Source organism: Ursus maritimus, unplaced genomic scaffold, assembly GCF_017311325.1.
Source record: "Ursus maritimus isolate PB19 unplaced genomic scaffold, ASM1731132v1 scaffold_1, whole genome shotgun sequence".
Taxonomy (NCBI): domain Eukaryota; kingdom Metazoa; phylum Chordata; class Mammalia; order Carnivora; family Ursidae; genus Ursus; species Ursus maritimus.
The window spans coordinates 7,754,189-7,775,569 of NW_024423343.1; the positions used below are offsets into that span (position 1 = coordinate 7,754,189).

The 21,381-nt window shown below is 47.9% G+C and overlaps 1 protein-coding gene and 1 long non-coding RNA gene across 4 annotated transcripts in view; one reads left to right on the forward strand and one right to left on the reverse strand.

Annotated features, from left to right (window-relative positions):
• Positions 1-21,381, reverse strand: part of DIS3L2 (DIS3 like 3'-5' exoribonuclease 2) — a 339,465-nt gene that overhangs the window by 60,055 nt on the left and 258,029 nt on the right. For all 3 annotated transcript variants that reach the window (XR_005837101.1, XM_008690555.2, XM_040639041.1), the window contains exon 13: positions 12,242-12,475. Coding sequence is in view for 2 of the 3 variants with exons in the window: in XM_008690555.2 (XP_008688777.2) it covers positions 12,242-12,475 (234 nt within the window). In the remaining variant the exon portion in view is untranslated. The remainder of the gene's footprint in view (positions 1-12,241; positions 12,476-21,381) is intronic.
• Positions 18,234-20,676, forward strand: LOC121104763. The gene is made up of 3 exons (XR_005837102.1): positions 18,234-18,364; positions 19,372-19,436; positions 19,547-20,676. It is a non-coding gene; the product is annotated as an uncharacterized LOC121104763 (long non-coding RNA).

The window sequence follows — 21,381 nt, forward strand, 5'->3', positions numbered from 1 at the left end:
TCTGGCAGCAGAGATTAGGGCAGAAAGTGAACAGGAGCAGAGGCCCCCTGGCTCTGTGGACCATGGAAACCGAAATCAATTGGGCCAGCCTTGAGAAGCAGTCACGGTAAAATCTAAGGGTCAGCTGCAAGGGTTCCCTTTCCCCAGTGCAGGTTTTACTAACGTCAAAGGATTCCACGTCTCTTATGTAGCTGTTTGGCTCACATTCGAGTGACGTGGGGTGTGACATGGGGGCAGGGTGAGGACGTGCAGAGTGTCCTGGGAATAGAACGGGGAGAGTCCAAGCACTTCCTAATCATGAGTACAATTACCCGAAAGACAGAGCCCCTGGAGGAGCCAAGTCTCTTCTGTCTGTCGAGGCCACTAACCTGAAACTCTTGCATCTCAGAGAGGAAAAGGGATGCTGGCCGCTGCCCTGCTCGACCCCCAGAAGTTTCTTATGGATCATCTCGTCAGCGTGAGAGCCCTTTGCCTCCCTTCTCTGCCCCCTGGAAATGCTAGGGACTTAAGTTCTGAGTCATCTGGGCACACTCTCAACTCCAACTGTGATGTGCGTTATCTACTCTTCTCAGACAGCCCAGCAGCAACTAACATGGAACCTCTGTCTTGTGCAAATCATTTCCATGAGCAGCAAAACCAGACTCCTATCAGAAATCACAGCGGGAGCAGAGACTGGGGATCCCATTGCAGTATACAAATCATTTCCATTTTATCATGTGGGTGGGGGATAGCAGCTGACATCAGCTCACCCTGGAGGGAATCTTTGTGAAAGGCAGGTGGGGGTGGGGGGGATCTGGTGCCGTGCCCACCTTTCCACGCTGGCAAGCCAGGTCTCCAAGAAGCCTGAACATCTCTGTTCCCAGGGTGGCACACTGGGGGTCTCTGCCTTTCCCTGGAGGGCCTCTTCTGCCAGGCCCTCTCAGGGACACAGGCTCCCTGGTCTGAGGACACAGAGGTGAACACAGAAGTGCTCGGGACGCCTCAGAAGTACTGCCAGCCCCCCGGGGGCCGAAGCTTCCTGCCTCCTCACACCTGTCCAGGCAGCTCCACCTTGAGAACGTCCTCATTACACCCTGTTCTAAACCCTGGATGCCTTGGCAAGGAATCAAACACCCAACCCTTCTATTCAAAGAGGGGAGGAAACCTCTGATTTATAATGTGCATTTAATTCTCTTACGTAAGCACCCCTCTCTTCTGGAGCTACAGTCCCTTGCCTGGACGACAAGCACCTTCCTCTTTTTAAAAAGACCAATATGCACAGAGATGCTCAGAGGCCTTGAAATGTCTGGTTAAAAACAAGCACTGTCCAGGGGGTGGAGATACAGAGATGAACAAGACGCTGTCCTTACCCTTCAGGAAGTCAGTCTTAGGGAAGGAGACAGGGGAGAAAATGGAAAATGACAAAAGCAGTGGGACAATGTGATCAAGACAGGTGACGGGTATAAATAAAGTGCTAGGGGAGCCCTAAGCGGGAGGGAGGGGGGAGGGGAAGGGGAAGGGAGGGAAGGGGGGTACTGGCCGATGCCAACCTCTCTGCGGCTGGACTGCAGGTGCAATCTTCAGGTTCTTGGAAACTAAGACAGGGTTATGGGGGTGGGGTGCTTTTTCCCTTCTTTAAGAAATGAGCCTCGATACAGGCAAGCAGAAAGCAGCAGCAGACAAGTGAAAAGCTTGCAGAAGTGGGGTAGGAGCCAAGTCCACTGTGTAAAGTTATGTAAGAAGCAGTCTTCGGAGTTCCGCTGAGGATCTGTACTGGCCAGTCTCAGCAGGAGCAGAAGCACCAGCCCCTGGTCCTCCTCAGTGGCCACTGCACGGAAGGCTCCTAGGGGCCCTGGAGGGCACTGAGTGGTGAAGGTCACACCAGGACCATCCCAGGGGTACCTGGCCTGATGGGGGCACACTTCTGTCTTTCTCTGGCTACCTTCTGCTCCCTCTAATCACTCCAATCAGAGTTTCTTTTTAGAACATTTAACTTCTGGGTTGTTCCAAATGCTTGAACTCACTCAAGCAGCCATCTCTGATCCAAATTTTATCAGTAATAGAATAGGTCGCTCTCAGTCTGACTTGTGTGTCTATTTCTCAGTGGGTTTGGAACTCGAGAGAGAGTAGCGCAATGGGCTATATGCCACGTTGTCTCAACAGGGTGGGCATTCCCAGTCTTCAGCTCCTCCTCACCAGTTATGCCCTTCCCTGGCACCACTGTGCTTCCCTCCCCACGCCAGCCCTCTTACGAATCCCACCCCACCTAATAACCTATTCCTTCAGCCCCATGTCAACGGACTATGCCCTTGCTTTTATCTCATTAGAGTTTCTTGTAAGTACACAGAGTTCTTCTCAAGTTCACTCTGCAACTTGCAGGTAGAAAGTTCGTCTTCCACTGCCTAAGGCTCCTTTATAGAACTATGGGCAGCACTCGTAACGCAACAGGAACTTAAGAAATATCTGTCCAGTGAGGGGCCGAGATCATGTCTGAGTCTGTATATTTAACAACTTCCAGAATAATACTACCCGTATTCCTTCTAATTTTTGAAAATTATGAGTAAATGACTATGTGACATGCCTAAAGGAAGATGAGCACAGGAAGAATTTGGGGTTTTAATGACAAGCTGCTTGGCACAGTTACTCTGACACTTAATGATATATGTTCGTTTTTATGCGCATGTTAACAAGCCGCAAATAGCGCTCAGCTCCCACAGTGGCTGTAATTAGTGTGACTTATACACAACTAGGTCAAGTTTTCGGGTCTGTCTCTTGTTCATGCCTTGGGACGCATAACTATGGACTGTTTTCCCTGATTCCGTATGAAATTAGAGCGCCAGCCGATCCCTCTCTCTCCTTCTCTCAGAGGAATAACCGGGGCTCCCTGTGCTCCTAGGTTCTCCCCGAAGCCTGAGGCTGCAGCTCGTACTGCCCAGCTGCTCCCCTGTCCTCCAGAGAGGCCGTGCTAGATGGCCTGGCTGTGACTTGCTCAAAGGAGCACAGATTCTTGGCTGAAGAGTTATTTCTAAATGAGCTAGATACACTTCAGTGAAAACTTTGCTAACAGAATTAGTATGAAACTGGTAACTGGGAAAAACTTACAGGCTGATGTTCTTAAAACCTCACTAATTCTAGAACTCTCTCCATGCCTGAAATAATACGTAATCTGTCAACACTGAAACAGAAGCCCTGAACTTCTAGTGGAAACCTTCCTGGACTGTTTACTACCACCCTGAAGAGAAGTGTAGCAATTCTCATGGTAGAGCCACTCCGCCCTCTTTAGTCTTAATTCAATTGGATTTCTTTACAATTGTTCATATCAGGCCAACCCAAGGCTCTTAGACACAGGAGGTAAGAGCCACAAAACAGGCTACTGAATTTCAAATGTTCTCTGAGGATCTGAAAATGCAACAGTAATTCTCAGCACCATTTCAAAAAAGATGGGTTTCTTTATGGATTCTAATGAGGGAAAAGAAGGATCTCATTTTGGGGCAGGAGGTTGCTCTCCAGTCTCAGCTTCAGCAAGGGGTTAGCAAGATGCTTTCAACCACCATTTTCAATTTTTGGACTCTTGTAGCACCTGGGTGGCTCAGTCAGTTAAGCGTCTGACTCTTGATTTTGGCTCAGGTCATGATCTCGGGGTCCTGAGACTGAGCCTCATGTTGGGCTCTGCGCTGAGCGTGAAGCCTGCTTGAGGTTCTCTCTCTCCCTCTCCACCTCCCCCTACTCCCTCACTCTCTCTCTCAAAAGAAAAAAAAAAAGGCTTAATTTTAGGCTCTTAGGAGTATTTTTTATAATGGCTAATGCTAATAGGAAGAGTCTATGGTGTGACACTGGTCTTTGTAGGCAAGACCTCATGAAAATAAAATGAACAAAATAGGAAAGATGAAGGAATAATCCAAGATCACAGCCACTGGGACACTGCAGGGCACCTAGACACGACTTTGAGAGAGACAGGGAAAGGGAGGCAAGGACAGAGAGACAGACAGACACACCCCATATAGACACAGAACTCCTGACGGGTATTTCCACAATCGGTGCTCTTATTCATGGGCTATTGGAAGGAGAAGTTGGCATAACTTTTCTGCAAGGGAATGTGGCAGTGTTTAAAGATTCTTAAATATGTCCATACCTCTGACCCTATCAAGCATAGTTCTAGGACCGTTTCAAGGAAATCATTAGAATCACAGCAAAGACTTAGGAACACAAGGTGGCTATGGCACTATTATTTATAGTATTAAAAACCTGTAATCTAAATAACCATAACTGGGGCATGGTTCAATGGTCCAGAGCATACTAACATAAGGAAATATTACAGAGGCATTACAATGGTTTAGAAGAATTTTGAATGACATGAGAAAAAACTCATTCTATAATATTAAAAAGCAGAATATGAAAATTATATGTGTGTTATGCTAACCACTCCTCCCTCCTGCCATGAAGTTTTAAGGAGGATATTCATAAGGAACAATACACCCAAATATTAGCAGCGGCTATTTCTGAATGATGGAGTTATAGGCGGTTTTGGTTTCTTCTTTACACTGTTGTATTTTCTTTCTTTTTTTTTTTTTTTTTAAGATTTTATTTATTTATTTGACAGAGACAGCCAGTGAGAGAGGGAACACAGCAGGGGGAGTGGGAGAGGAAGAAGCAGGCTCATCGCGGAAGAGCCCGATGTGGGACTCGATCCCTGAATGCCAGGATCACGCCCTGAGCCGAAGGCAGACGCTTTAACGACTGCGCTACCCAGGCGCCCCATACACTGTTGTATTTTCTAAATTTTATCACATTAGAAAATGCTTACATACTTTTTTATAGATAAAGGAATTTACTTATGCTTTTATAATCTGATATAAAGCTTCCTTTCCAAGGAAAAGAGGGGACCGAAAGGGTCTACCTAAAAACTGGGGCACAAGGAAGTGTCTCTCACCCCCCTGCCTATCTAGTGCCACGTGGCTGCTCATTCTGGAGCCTGACCCACTAGAGCTCATTCCTATACAGCTGAAGGACCATTTAGATGTTTCTGGCTACCAAATGGTTACCTCCAGGCCAACCTTCCCAGCTGACCTCCGAACCCCTATGCCCATATGCTTACTCTACATTCCCACCTGTCTCCAGCAGGCCCCTCAAACTCAACTGACCCTAAGTGGAAGTAGTTATCTTTCTTCTCAACTCCTTCATACAGGTGTGTCCTGGTCAGTATGTGGTACTGTGTAACCCACCTGCCCAAATCAGGAACTGGATTCCTCCTTTCTCCCTCACAACTGATCAAGATCATCTGTTTGTCAAGGCTCACCAAAGTTCCTTCCTCTCTTGGATCTGTGATTTTCTCCTGCCCCACGGCCTACCTCTCAGCTCAGGCCCTCGTCATTTCTCTGGTGGATTGTGTACTTCCTCTGTTTTGTTCTCTTTCAGTTTTCTCTCCATATCACAAGGCTGTGATACTCTGATCATGTCACTTCCATAGTTAAAATCAGTCCATGGCTCTCCTAGCTCAAATTCCTGCTAACTTCAAGGCCTAGCCTCTGCCTCCTTCCCTTGCTACTCCCCCTCTTTGCATCTACACCATAAAATCTGGAACAATCTGCCATTGCCCAAATGTGCCATCTCTTGCTCCTCCCATGCCTGCACCAGCAGTTGGTCTGAAATGCTTCCCCTTGCCTTCGGGGACTCAAACTTCTAAAAACCCTAGCGTACACACTGTCCCTGCTGGGAAATCTTCCCTGATCCCCTGAGCCTGTGCTGGTTCTCTCCAACATAGTCTCAGCATACTCTTAGTTTTCTGTGTGGTCTACTGGCTCCTTCAGCTCACTCTAAACTTAAGAACCTGGACTGAGTCTCATTCCTTCATTCCTTATTCCCTTATCTCCAGCACCTAGCACATACGAGGTGCCCTATAAATGCTTTCAGAAGACACGCTGAATGAAGGACTAAGAACTAAGACAATAGAGACCAATTCTACAAACATGTCCGACCATCTGATCAGCAGCTTACTCCTGTGCTCCAGTGGTGATGTAAATAGTAAGACCAAGGGAGAGTCAGATAGGATGAAAAGCCCATTCTTTTTACCTTGCACCAAATATCACACTATACAAAAATTAAGCAGTAGGGATCTGGAATGCTCATTTCTTGCAAACCAACTGTGTTGGAGGAGAGGAACAGAAACGTTCTTAACTGTAACATTAAACGTATGAGTCAACAAAACATATTGCCACATACAGCAACAGGGGCGGGGTGGGGAGGGGAGAGAAATGCCACACGGCCTCCTTAGAGCTGACCTTGGCCCTGAGCAGGCCCACCCTGCAAGATGGCGAGATGGCAGAGCCAGCCTCTCCGCAGGTGGGCTAGGGATGCGACCCAACTGTGAAGAGCTCTCAAGCTCGCAGGGGTGGCAAATGAGAGCCACTGTTCTTTTTGCTTCTGGCTAATTAAAGCTACCTGACTGTAACTAGGGTAAGGGAACTGGTGCTAAACTGATTCACTCCTCTACTTCTGGCCTCCAACTGGACCTGCTGAACATGGTACTAATCAAATGAATAATTTACTTAATTGCATGAAACCCCCCCAGAGCTACCCTAGCACAACCGTTCTCCATTACCTCGCCATGTTCCCCAGTGCGGTGCTGATGAGCTGCTAAGAGCGGCCTGAGTCACAGAGCTGAATTTCAGGTGGGCGGGGGTCAGCAAGCTACGGACGGACCCCAGGCCAGATCTGGCCTTCTACCTGCTCTTGCACAGCCCAGGAGCTGAAAATGGTTTTTATATTTTTAAATGATTGAAAAATCATCAAAGGAAGAATACTATTTTGTGAAATGAAGACGACATCAGATTCAAATTCCAGTGTCCTTAAGGTTTTATTGGCACACAGCCTGCTCACCGGTTCGTCTGTGGCTGCTCTCACATTGCAACAGTAGAGCTGGGGAGTTGAGACAGAGGCCATATGGCCCATGAAGCCCCAAATATTTGCTATCTGGCCTTTTACAGTGAGTTTGCCGACCTCTGACTTCAGGGCTGGGCAAGCCCAAGGACACCCAGAATAACACTCCACAGTAGTGTGGGTCCCAAGGTATCTAAAAATTATTTCGCTAACAAGTTTAGCTTTACAATCAAGACCACTCAAAGAAACTGCCCAATAGTTGGGCTTCAAAATCATGCCAGGAGGGCGTCATAGAAGATGTAGATGAGGACTTAGTAAAGGCTGCTTTAGTTTGGAGGAATCGCCTAAGATGGAAATATAATTTCTTCTTCACTACAACTTTCCCTAAATTCAGAAAGTGAAAGGCTCCATAGGAGCCATTCATGTCCCTGACCACCTGCCGGGGCACCCCAGAAGGGCCCCAGTTTCTTGCAGGCCATCATGCTGGTTTCCTCACAGAAGTCCACACACAGAGTAGGTTCTCTCTAAGTGCTATCTCCTGACTGAGGAATGTTGGGCTGGAGAGAAAGCCCCAGAAAGCTGTACGTGTAGCTTCCTAAAGATAATCAATATTCCCTGAGATGTTTTTGTTCGACAGTTCTATTTACCACGCCACTACCCTCCCTTGCTGTCCTTTCTTTAAGGCAACCGCTAAGGCACAGAACTCTAAAAGGAGCCTGAGGCCTTGTCAGATCACAGGCAGTGTTATCTTCCTCTCTAGAGAGGAGGCTGCCCAGGAGCAGGCTTTGTGTGGGCATAAACAGAAGTGCCAGGGAGCTCGGCGCATTCTCAAGGCCTGTCAGGCAGGCCTGAGTCATGGAGCAAGAACTGAAACGGAATGAGGAGGCAGGGCTTCTCATAGTTCCCCTTCCCCCAAACTCAAGATTTGCATATGGTATAAACCATTACGGTTCCTCTTACTATAAACACAAAAACATCTGGGCCCCTTTTAGGGGCATCTCCTCTCAAGAAACAGGAGTGACATACGTGATAATAAAGAAAATGAGACCAGAATCTGTGGAGAGTCTAGAATTAACATGGCAGCAGGAAACATGAAGATGGGAAGAAACCACCCAGACAGATACTATTCAACTCATCTGACCAAAAAGCTCGAAGAATGCATTGGGCAACTACATTTGCTTTTGGGCAGTGAAACAAAGGAGCGTCATTTCACTGAGCTAGAACCTCTGGAGAAAGGTAGAAGAGCTCTAGGTAAAAGAGACATGTGACGTGAAGCAGGCGATCCGACCTCTAAGGCAGTGCTTCCCAATCGGTCCAATACCACGGGACATACAGAACTTGCTATTTGACAGCACACTAGGGTGAGCAGACAAGACTTCAGCAGGTGGTGCCCCGGAGACTGAGGCCAGCCCGGGCGGCCCCGAGGGCTGAGAGTGCACCATCTCAGATGTGCGTGACAGCGCCGGCCTAAGCTGGTGACTGCAATCAAGTAGCTGTATTTTCTGTGGTTATTACAACCTCCAAACCAGTCTGACTCTGACTCAACAAACAGGCGCTACCCTAGTATCCCCCACCTCCCTCATTCGGAAGGTCATCATGGTAAACTGATTTCTTAGAAAGGGAAAACTTCTGGTTTAGCAGATTTATTCTGCATCCAAGGGCCTACTGTGTGACACGGATGGCGTCCCCTCTCACAGGGCCTCTCTGAGGCGAGTGTGAAAGGGCATATTTTTTTAGGACTGCCACCAAAAATGTGGACATGGTGAAATGAAGCAAACAAAGCCTCAGAGAGAAACTCCAAACAACAGGCTATGCCAAAAGCACCAAGAAAAATGGATTTTTGCGAGGGCAAATGCAGGCAGCAGGCCCAGGGGAACAAACGCGGTAGCTCCTGAATGGGGCCATTGAGCCGATTCATAAAGGACCTCGCCAGTGTCCCTTGCTGCGGGAGATTGATGTGCCCCTCCTTCTAAAGCTGGGGTCCACACAACTTGTTTTCTGGGGAACCAAGGGATCAACTCCAAGGACGCACATCCATTATTTTCAAACCTGAATTAACTGGAACCTAATTAGGACTTTTGAGGGCTTCCCCCCTCACTTTGAAGGAAAACTTTTCTCTCTTAAGCCAGTGTGGTGTAAGTGGAGAAGAACTGAACAAAGAGTCAGTTATCTGGATTTCATGCATATAAGCAACTCACTTAACCTTTGGGGGGCATCAGCTTGCCCATGTATAAACTGTGAGAGCCAAAGAGATATAGATATACAAGGTTATTTTCAGCAATAAAATCCTGATTCTAAGATTCAGCCAACAGATCATTATCAATCAATAATCTGTGATCATTCTTCTACCTTGACTACCATACCCCCTACTGTGAGTTGAGATCACCTAACTGATCTTTTATAGTTTTATAGTTATAGAGCATTTCTAATACTTAATCCAATCAAACATTTTAACAATCTGATAGGGTAAGACCTCTAAGATGTTATAACAGAGGCCCTCTCATTTGATGTGCCTGAAGAAGTGGTTAGTAAGTTATTGTAGGAGCTGGGTAAAGAGGGGAATCAGGGCACCTGGGTAGCTCAGTTGGTTAAGCGTCTGACTCTTCGTTTCGGCTCAGGTCATGGTGTTCTGGGATCCAGTCTCCCCCCCCCACTCAGCGGGGAGTCTGCTTGAGATTTTCTCTCTCCCTCTGCCCCTCCACCCGCTTGCACTCGTGCACGCACTCTCTAAATAAATAAATAAATGAAATCTTTAAAAAAATAAAGAGGGGAATCATACATAAGAGATATATTTGTAACTAATCATTTAACTTAATTTATATAAATGTACATTCATTCATTTTTAAAATATAAAGCTTTTTAAAGGGGATAATTAATTTCTACATTTTTTCTGAATAAATTACACTCATAATTCATTGTCTATAATTTATAGCTTTTGTTTCTTTTTCTTATTTTTATTTTTTTCGTTTTTTTGTGGGTTTTTTTGTTTTGTTTTGTTTTGGTTTTTTTGAGAGAGAGAGAGCGCGAGTGAGAGTGAACAGGAGAAGGGGCTCCATTTCACAACCCTGAGATCATGACCTGAGCCAAAATCAAGAGTCTGACCCTTAACCGCCAGAGCCACCCAGGTGCCCCTACAATTTTTGTTTAAGAGAAGGAGAACGTAGACATCTGTAAGCCCATCTGAGTACAGAATTCTCCCTGAATTTTATGATTTTCTCCCCATTCTTTTATAGTTGTCACACGCAAACAGCAGAATTTTTACAGATTCATCCTTATTGAATCTTTTCAAACAATTTCAATTTTCACAGAAAGAACAGCTTCCTTTTTTATGCTTTTTTTTTTTTTAAGATTTTATTTATTTATTCGACAGAGATAGAGACAGCCAGCGAGAGAGGGAACACAAGCAGGGGGAGTGGGAGAGGAAGAAGCAGGCTCATAGCGGAGGAGCCTGATGTGGGGCTCGATCCCGTAACGCCGGGATCACACCCTGAGCCAAAGGCAGACGCCCAACCGCTGTGCCACCCAGGCGACCCTCCTTTTTTATGCTCTTATTTGATCGGTTTATCATCTGATTCAGGTAAAGTGCATGGTTATTTGATGCACACGGTTGCCCTGGTGGGAGCAGAGGCCGGAGGGAGTGTGAGGCAGGCTGCACACCGTGCCGTGGGCACCGATCACTGCGTCCTGCACGAGGAAGGATGAGTACCGGCTGAGGTGATCACGAGGCATCCGGGTGGAGAGTTCAAGAAGGCAGTGGGGAGAGGCTTGTCAAGAGCTTGGGAAGGACAGTAGGGCTGGAGACAGAGATTTTGGCATCATCAGCATCCGGTTAGTGTGAAAATTATAAGAGTAGAGGATTTTGTTCAGGAAGGGAGTGTGGATAGAGACAAAAAAGAGGGTGGGGGAGACTCCAGGGAATGAGAACCCTATAGGGGACAGCAGGGGAAGAGGCTTCTGCAAGGGGACCAGCAGGACATTACTGGAGATGTCCGAAGAGAAGCAGAGAACCAGGAGGCGAGCTTCAAAGGGCCAAATGCAGAACAAAGTCCAGGAAGCAAGAACTGAAAAGCGTCCTTGGATTTGACAACCAGGGAGCCCCTGGTGAGTAAGACCTGGGGTGTGTTCCTGCCCCCACAAAAGATTTCACTGAAGGAAAGCAAGAAGTATTCTGTCATCTCCTATACCTTTGGTCCCTCTTCTACCGGCTCTGCTGTCTTCCTCAGCGGCCACTCTGCCTACTGCCTGCCCAACAGCATTCATGAGCAGACAGGTCTGCTCAGGCTGCCAGAGCCCAGGCCAGGGAAGGTGGGGCATGAGAGCTCTAGAAGAAGCCCTGACTCCTTCAAGCACAGGCAGAACAGTGTATCTACTCGCCCCAGGTGCTGCTAACTTATCCCTAGGCCCAGGGCAGCAACTACTGGCAATGCCTCCTGAGAAGCATTAGTGACGTTTATCACAAAAGCTAGGATGAAATGAAATCTTCAATTAGAAAGTTTTAAAACAAACCTTTTGAGATCCCTCTATGCTGGAAGGCTCAGACAAAGACGTCTGTGAGGCTGCCCCCTGCCAGTCCCGCTGCTCAACTCATTTTTCAAACGCCCAAAGACTTCCCCCAGCATATAGTGACCAGGCAGGGAGATCAGGTTCTCTGGGGATTGGGTAAGAAATTTAAATGAGAAAAAAAACTGCACAATACGGAACACAGGCTCTACTCTATAATGAGGAAAGGATTCCTAGGTCATAAGAGTTGCCACACATGGAAACGGACGTGGAAATGTGACTAAGTTTGAGTGACAGCTACCTAAGTCCCAGAGAGCCACTGGCATGGCTGTAATACTCGAGAGCAATCAGTTCCATTCCAGGCCACCATGTTCCTCAATAGTCAAGGTTCTCCAGTCTCCTCAGTTCTCCGCCTCTTTAAATATGAATCCAGAATTTATAAACATGTGACTCTTTTTGGAAGACAAGGGATAAAAAGAAATACGTTTTTTTAAAAGCCTCATGATCAGATACTGGTCAACTACCTTGTAAACTCCCATGTTCCTGTTTCCACCTCCATTCAGAGGGATGTGAGGTAGAAACTGAGGGAAGGCTCAAATACTGGGTTACAGCTTGGCCAGCAAAGACCGGCTGGGAGTTCTGGTCACAGGGTCACCCACACAGACACTACCCTTTTGCCTTGGTTCGTGTCAGTGGGCCTCGTGTGCCTGTGAAGTTTGGAGGGTGGGCGAGTTAGTCCCCACCTGCCTCGGAGAACGCTGTTTTAGTGCTGTGACTGGGGAAAGAGGAAGGGAAGATCCCAAGACTGCCCTGCTGAATCTCATGCATGCTGGGTTCAAGCATAAGTCAAATCTGTTGGTTGCACCAAAAAAAAGAAGTGACTGACTTGATCCAGACGCAGTGCGCCGTCCACAAACCGTTGTTTGCGTAACTCCTTTGCGATTCCGTGGAGATTCAAGACAGCCCGGTGTACCTCCTCACTGGTGTGCTCGGGGGAGATGGGGGGCAGCTCCTTCTCAGGGATTTTCTCGGTTGGGCTTTCAATCATACTCTGTGCGTGCTCGTAGCTCAGTTTGGTACAGGAGCGAATGATGGTCCGACCAAACCATTCACAAAGGATCTGCAAAGACAGAATGTGAGGGAATCATGAGGAGAGCTTTTTCCAGTCTTTTCTGTCATGTAACCATTCATCCATACACCTTCTACATCCATACCACCTTTACCAAGCACAGACTGCTCAGAATGGTGTTAGGTTCCAGCTAGGCACGAAGACCGATCAGAGGCGGAAGCTGCTGCCCTTGGGGAGCTCAGACTCTGAGGACTGGATTTAACAGGCAGTAGCGGTCGACAGAAGGTCTCCAAGCACATGGCGGGGGGTGGGGTGGGCGCCGTGCACAGGCAAGACCCAGCAGGAGGGAGACTCAAGGTGAAGGGCCTGCTGGAGCGCCTTTTCACTACTTGGAGTGAGTGGTCATCAATAGCAAAACTGGAAGGAAGAGAAGGGACAGAGGGTAGATGCCAAAGATGGGGCACATGGGGAATCTGTGGACTTGGTAATGGATCAGATGTGGGGTGAGAGAGAAAGTGGGGTCACTGACAGAGAACACAGGTCAGAGAAGCAGAATGGAGGCAGAAAGAGAAAAGGAATTCCAACTTACTCTATTTGGGCTATTTATTTACATAAAAAGGTCAAGAAATGGGGTTTCTCAACCTCAGCACTATTGAGTAGACTAACTCTTTGTTGTGGGGGAGAGCCTGTGTATTGTAAAATGTTTGGTGATATCCCTGGCCTCCACCTGATAGATACCAGTAGCCCCTCCCGCAACCCCAAGTGGACAACCACAAATGTCACCAGACATCGCCAAACAACGGTAGGGTGAAACTCGGCCTAGGCTGAGGCCCACTGAGCTCGAAATTACACCCAAGTTGTTGTTTTTTTTTTTTTTTAAAGATTTTATTTATTTATTTGACAGAGAGAGAGAGAGAGACAGCCAGCGAGAGAGGGAACACAAGCAGGGGGAGTGGGAGAGAAAGAAGCAGGCTCCCAGCGGAGCAGGGAGCCCGATGCGGGTCTGGAGCCCAGGACTCTGGGATCACGCCCTAACCCAAAGGCAGACGCTTAACAACTGAGCCACCCAGGCGCCCCATACACCCAAGTTTAGTGGTGGTGCTCACTGTGGTGGGATTACTGCTGATTCGTATTTTATCCTTTAAATTTGCCTGCATTTTCTATAATGAACATTTATTGCTTTTAAAACAAAAACAAATGTTAAGATATTTTTGGGACTCCTGAGTCTGAGGAGCAGGGAGGAGATCCTGGGTGGGCTATGTAGCAGGCAGCTGAGGTGGGGGCCTGGGGTCTGGGGCGATGACTAATCTACAGGTGGGGAGCTGGCAGCCTTGGCAGGAAGGTCCGAGAAAGAGAGGGCAAGAGAGAGTCAAGGCTGCCTTCTCTACCACCTGTTCCATTGTAGGGGGCAAAAAGAGAATGTGGAGAGTGAAAACAAAAAACAAGAGAGCTCAAAGGGATAGGAGAAAGATCAGGAGTGTCCAACGTTAGGGGAAAGGGGCTTCAAGAAAGGAGTACTCAAAAGCCACAACAGACACATCCAGACCACTTGCAAGGAGACAAGATGCTTCCCCCAGAGCAGCCATTTCAGGCAGCAACCCTATGACGTAAGTTTTATTATCCTCATCCTGCAAAGGCGGGAACTGAGGCACAGACACAGTAAGTGACCTGTCTGAGGTCACAGGCTGGGGAAAAGGCCGCCCGAGTCTGAGCTCCTAGCCACTAGGGAGAGTCAGATGCCACTTGGAAATCAAGGAAGATAAAAACAAAAAGTCTGCATGTAGCATTTGCTTCTTGGTGACCTTTAGAAAGGCTTTTTAGAGGGAAAAGCACGGCACGGGGTGGGGCGGCAGAGTCGAACTGCAGAGAGTTCAGGCCCTGTGCTGTGCACGGACTTGGGAAATGCTGCCACAGTGGGTCCGTGCACCTTCGGGGCAGCCAGAGCTCGCCTGCCAACAGCCCTCGTGCCAGGCAAACAGCAACATCTCCTCTGTGTGTCACGATATGAGGAAGTTTGGGAAGTTCTGGGTTAAGGACAGGTGCATGGTTGGTGGAGGCAATGCAATGAGCGTGGATGAACGCTGCCGGGGGGCTGGCAGGACGGAGGATTACGCTGGGTTTGTGGGGTGAGGGGAAGAAGCCAACACAAAAGGAATGGATCCCGGGCCAAGTGGAGGCACCCATCCATGAAAGAGGAAGAGTGGCCTGGAGAGGAGGCAGGAAGGAAAGGGGAGGCAAGGGAGGAGACTTTGGGGGAAGAAGTGGGGAGGTGAAAGCGCTCACATCACCTAGCTCCATTCTATGGGGCAGAAGGCGAAGGATGAGGGGGGCTCAAAGGTATGAAGAAGTGGGAAAAGCCTGAGATAAATTCTGTGGGGAATGGATTCATGAGCAAGGAAAAGCCAGAGGTATTGAGAGGCAGAGGGGGCGAAGGAGGAGGGTGGGAGGTCCAATCAGTTGTGGAACCTCTCCGCCTGAGCTTGCAAACATCCCCTCTGCCTTCCTTTTCACAGGTCAAATCATTCTGTTCACAACCTCAGAAATATGCTTCCCGAGAAAAAGCCATCTGAAGGATCCATGGGTGTTTCCAGGGGGAAGGGAGAGAGCCCGGCCCAGAGCAGCTGTCCACGCCACAAAGCCTCTATGGTACACAGCTGGCTACTACCCTGGAAGGTGAGAGAGACCCCTCTGATACCCTAACCTTCCCCTGAAGGAAGAACCAATACCCTTAAAATGGCAGCCAAGAAGCACAGGAAGAGAATGGTAGAAACTACTCTCATTTTCCTTTGATTCAGTGCAAAGAGCCTCATTATAGAGGCTTGGATCTGTAATATCAGACTTTAATTTTCTTAAAAAAAAAAAACAACAACCCTTAAACTACACTTTCTGAACTATTCCAAGAACCACTCCTATCCAAAAATATAAGTGATTCAAATACTGTGCTCCTGACGACTCTGTTGCAGTAAGTAGGTCCTGAATTTGGCTCTCAGGAGGTGTCTGTGTGTGTGTTGAATGCAAGAGAAATTAGGGAGCCAATTCGAGGTATTGTCCAACAGTCGCGGTGGGGAAGTCGTGCGTGTGGGTCTCCAGAAGAGCCCCTTTCAAGGTCAGCCCATGCTCGTCCTTCTATTACATCCACATTTCCTGAAAACTCCCCACGAATGGAGTTGCTCCAAGCTCCTCTAGAATGACAGGGCCACGACTTATTCATTCTTGTGGTCACAAAGATTTCCCCTGGAGATTTAGCTTGTTTCCTTTTCTCTGTTTCACTCCAAACCCGGTCAACCCTCCTCCTTCAATGTGTCCACATTTTGTTTGCCGGTCGGTCTTTAGCATGCTTGGGGAAACCTTCCTTTCCATTCGATCCCACAACTCTCTCTCACACACCTTACAAATGGTTCCACAGATTCCCTCAGATAGCCAAGTCATAGGATATCTGGACTTCTGGATATCTGTGACCCTTTTTACCTGGAGGACACAGGAAACCACAGCACGCTTATACGGATAACCACAACACATAGGTCAGGCCAACCCCCTCCACCCTGACTGGGCATCTATTTTCACGTAAACTAGTGGGTCAAGAACTGCTTTAAAAATCTAATGAAAGCCGCAGGTCCTCTCCTTCGAAATATTTATGCCCCAAATTTTGTAGTAAGTTCCATAAGCTTCCTAGACACTGCCAACCCCAAGCCCATAGGTCCTTGCTCTAGACAGAGCTTTGTTTCTCCCTCAAAACCTTCTGATTATAGTGCTGAATGCTGACTAGAGGCCACTTTTCATCCTCCAGAGTTCTTAAAATTTATTACCTGTAACTTGGCAAAATCAGAAGTCTACCACTCCTTACCTATACTTGAGAATGACACACATTGGCTGTACTATCTCAGTCAGTTTGAGCCAATTTTTCCCTAATGGGCACATCTCTGCTCCTCTAGCTTATTTCCTTCTCAGTTGATGATGGGCAGCCTTCTTACCAGCACACACCACATCTGAGACTGTGGTGCTGACGGGAAGTTTCCTGGAGTGCTCTCACCTTACTTGAGCACTTCCTCCTCCCCTTCATGCCGGCATCCTAGAAGACTGCACCAGCCTTCTTCCTGAATATACTTCCTGAAAGGGCTGAAGTGGAAGCTCCGAAGAGCCATCAAGAACTTTCTGGCCCAGTGACATGGCCTCAGGCAGCAGAACCTATCCTGATTTAACAATCTAGTGATTGTGGGAATCATACCTGATACACAGATTAAAAAAATTCTTAGGCTGGGGGTGCCTGGGTGGCTCAGTCGGTTGAGCGTTCAACTCTCGGCTTCAGCTCAGATCATGATCTCAGGATGGAGACTGAGCCCTGGGTTGGGCTCCAGGCTCAGCGCCAAGTCTGTTTGAGATTCTCTCCCTCTCCCTCCCCCCATTTCCCTCCCACTGTGCACANACTCTCTTTCCCTCTCTCTCTCTCAATAACTAAATAAATAAAATCTTAAAAAAAAAATCCTAGGCCAGGAAAACATGGGGAAGCAGCAGAAAAGCCAGGATGCCCGTCGCTGCCTCACAGACAAGGGCAGCAGGAAAGCAAAGACCCAAATGGGGGTGGGGGCGGGTCTCCCAGGGGCAGCATGCCGTACACTATGGGAGGAAGGTTTCTCTCTGGATGGAACACCTCATTAATCTCCAATTTGGAAACTGTCTTCACATCAACGCCCTGTCCATAACCAGGGCCAGTGGCAGAAGACAAAAGGACAAAGAGTTTTTCATGGAAAAAGTAAAAAAACCACGAGGAACTTCATAAACAAAACCGTTCAGAAAGAAGATCCTGTCCTTCTTTCCTTTGCTTAATCACGGGATTTGGGTCACTCCCTTGCTGCAGGCGGCAAGTTTCCTGCAGACACTCTAGGACACGACTGTTCAAATGTCGGATTAAATGCCAGGCCAACACCCACTGAACGCACACAGCTGAAAGCAACCTGGTTAGAAAGGAGCAACCAATGTGGACCTCGAGACCTTTCTGGTACCAGGTAAGCCTGGAAATGGCACAACACTTAAGGGCACCTGGCCCCGTCCGGTTGCACAGCGCTTTCCCACCTATTCCCTTTTAGAATCTCTTAAACACGTCTGGTGGGTGTGCACGGTTCAGCCCATTTTACAGTTGAGAAAACAGGCTGGCAATCTGTGAAAAGTCACACAAGCCCCTAAGTGGCAGTGAAGACTGGATCCAGGTCTAAATATGTAAGATTCAGAATTCACTGTCATGTGTGTTATGCCTCAGCCGAGTAAGTATATACGAGATTTCAGCTGCGACAGACGCTGAGGAAGGAAACAAAGCGTGCCTCAAATACATATCGACTTTCTCCGCTTTACAGACACAAAATGGTGAGGAAACATAGCCTTTGAAAATTGTCCATTTCCATCCAACTGTATTTTAAAATTTATTTTGAAAAAAAGGGCCAGTGCCTCCCTATAAGAAAGAAATGTCTGATTCAAAAAATAGCAAATGAGGTTAATTTGTAATTTTAAGGAATTCGATGCAAAATCATTCCTGCAGCAGCTCTGGGCTTCTGCATGTAAAATGTTTGGTTCAAAAAACTTATCAGGAAGAAACATTTTCCTGACCGAACAAAAGCAGGCAGTCTGTGGTGGCCAGCGGTGGGGGTGGGGCAGATTTCTGCGTCTCACACCTATGAACACGAGGCAGTCGTGGGATGGGGGTGGGGGGAGCACAGCACAAGGCGAGAGAAGTCAAAGGTGCCAAGGACACTTCTGAAAAGGAAGTGGGCAGAAAGAGGAGGGGCTCCAAGGCAGCTGGGAGGGGCAGACGTGACCTGTCTGTGGTAGAAGGTGCTAGTGACTGCAGTGGGCACAGGCAGCTGGTTGAGGAGCAAGCGGGGGTCTCCTCTGCTAGGCCCACTGTGACTGGGGGAAGCCCAGGTCACTTTTTAAAGAATGAAGGCCAAGGTAGGATTAAAGAGTAAAGAACAGACGGAAGCACGGTCAGCAGCACACTTCATTTAGACCCAGCTAGGTTTTCTCCTACTGGGTGGAGAGGCTCTGAAGCTGCTCTGGGCCCACCAGAGACCTTTGCCAACGGTGGGGAGGAGGGAGCCTGGGCAGCAGAGCAAACTGTGAGTTTGCCAGCCTGTTTTAGTTTATAAGGCAGGCTGTTTATGTGTTAGACTTTTCTGGAAGGTTTATTTTATAGAAAACAAGCCTGAGTCAACTGTGCTCTCTTCTACTGTCTCAAGCCACCTGCTATCAGCCTAATCTGCTGACCCCAGACTATAATTGGGCCCCTTCCCACCCTGATCACGAAGCAGCTGTCTAGACTTCGAAGCCTAAGAGGAGGGAGACAAGGAAACTTCCTCAAGTGTTTGCCTCGCAAACCTAGGAAATGGCAGGAACGTGAGAAGAGCTTGAAGGCCCGGATGTGGTTAGGAGACAAGAATTCCATTCCTATGACAGAGGATGAGGGCACCATGCCTGAGCAGTCCTTGACAAGTGTTCTCTTTACCTCAGACAGTCGCACGGGGCTGGGGGCCCTAAGGTCTGTGTGGGAAGGAAGCTGGAGGTGGAGGGAGAGGGAAGAAAGTGAAGGAGAGCAAGGGAGGGAGGCTTCGGAGGACTGGGTTCAGACAGACCCAGGAAACACAAAATAACAAACTTCTAAAGCTACTGAGGTTCACTCATTCAGCTCCAGCCTTTCAACAAGACCAACCTGGCCCATCTCTCAAAAGCAGAGGTCCTTTAAAGACACCTACCACAGTGACCCATTACACTGTTTACTAACCCTTGGTCCCAAATCTTTAGATTTAAATCAAATACACTTTTAACAACATCAAAATGTAGGAGATAAGCTGATTAAAAGTAATTTTTAGCTCTGCCTGACAGCTTTATAAATGATACATGTCTTTTTTGTTTTTGTTTTTTATTTCTTGAAAATACTTTGTTTTGAATTCTTACTTTAGTCCCAAAGATTCACAGCAAAGCCTGTGCTCACAATTCAGTCTGCCAGTACCCGAAGTGACCCTAGGTAAGCCTCTAATTGCCTGGTGTCTTCGTTAGCAAACTGGGCCACGAGAGGCCCCGAGAACACAGCAGAGTTTTTCTAAAGGCTCCTTTGGTCTTGGGTTGTTTCTACAGGCCTGAAATAAAACAATTCTGCCCCTGCCTCCGCTAAGGACTAAAGATGGATATTCGGGGAACTTTGCTATTATTCTCAGAATCGGCCTTGGAAGCTATTGTCTCTCACTGGGAGCTACTGGGGCAAGATTTCCACTGCACCGTCTAAGGATGAAACGCAAAACCCAACAACGTGTTTCTGTAGCGGTAACCGAAGCCTCAAGTGACACGACACTGGGCGTGAGCCTGGCTCTACGGGCTTGCGTCAGACACCACGACGGCCCAGGACGTGCACACCATTTTCTGTTTCAAGTTTCACAGGATTCCTGTGGTGGCAGCCGGGGCGGCCGAGGCAGGGTGAGCGTGGGGAGCAGTGAGGGTGAGAGCCTGCGGAGGGGTCCACGTGGGGAAGCAGGCGGCGCAGCTTTGCCAACGACATGGGTCATGTGACGCCCTCCTCAGCTCCCAGGACACAGCTCAGGGGTGCTAAGGAGGCTACTGTAGGTAAAACTGCCTCCCCCAGGGGAACACCAGTCCAACGAAGCAGACTAAACAAACAAAGGACTGGGAAAACAGGTATGCAATTCACTTCATGAAATCATTTTTGAGCATCCGTGGCACTAGGCTGTGTGGGGAGGAGATTACAAAATTAGGAGTGGGCTCTGTTTACTAGGATGTGAAAATCTAGAAGGACAACAGGTCTGTGCACAAATGGCTCTCAAGAGCAGGGGACAGGTGCTGCAGGGGGGAAGAGATGGGAGAAAGGACTCTGAGGGAAAGTGGGGGTCCTCCCATCTGAGCACCTTCTCAGACTTCAGCAGGGGTCCCTACTCTTCACTCCCTCTGGGGTGGGAGTGCTGGGGGTCCTCTCCTCCTACTGAGCGCTAATCCCCAACCTGAAGTTTGGGTCCTGAGCCTCCCAGTCCTTTGTGACCTCGCTCCAAAAATCTGTTTCTGCTTTCCTCATTTTCAACATCTCCTTTTCTATTCGCCTTCCCCTATAGCCTACAAACATATTCCAATATCTCTTATGTGGTTATTAAAAAAAAAAGCAGGAAAAAATCTCAAAGTAATTCTCACTCTTCTCTCACTACAGTGGTAATATGTATTAATCGTAGAAAACTTAAAAAAGATACAGATGGGAAGTGGAGAAGAAAAAGAAATCACCTATAAATGCACCATCAGGAGATAACTACTGTTCTTATTTTGGTGCATATTTAATTCATGTATCTTCAATACCTTGTGTCATATTTGAACAGAGAAAATATTCAGTGAGTCTTTACCAAATGAATGAATAACAGTTTCGTGAAGAAGTGGCATTTTAGATGGATCTCAGAGGTAAGTAGGATTAGTACTGGTAGAGATGAGGGGAAGGACACGCTAGGAAGAGGGGAAAGCATGTGCAAGGTCTCAGGAGTGGCAATTTTAGACCAAACAAACCCTTCAGTGGCAAGAGTCTGGAGGATAGGAAGCAGATGGTCACAAAATGGGGGAAGAGTTGGTGGCGGTCTATGTACATCATGCTCTGGAGACTGGACTTCTGAGGGTATCCTAGCCCACCACCATGCTGTGAGGGGATGCTGAGCAATACAGTGATGGGACCAGATTCACCTTCTGGAAGGTCATCTAACAGCAATGGAGAACTAGAATGGACAGCCATGAACGGTGCCTCCCAAAGTCCCAGGGGAGGATGGCAAGGACTTGAGTGGGGGCGGTGACTGTGGGAACAGAAGAGAGAGGATTGGAGACACTTGGTGAAGGAAGAGCCATTAGCACTCAGAACGGATGTGGCAGGTGTGAAGCAAGCTAGAGACTGAGAGACCAAATGGCTCGGAGGAGGCCGATGCCATTAAAAG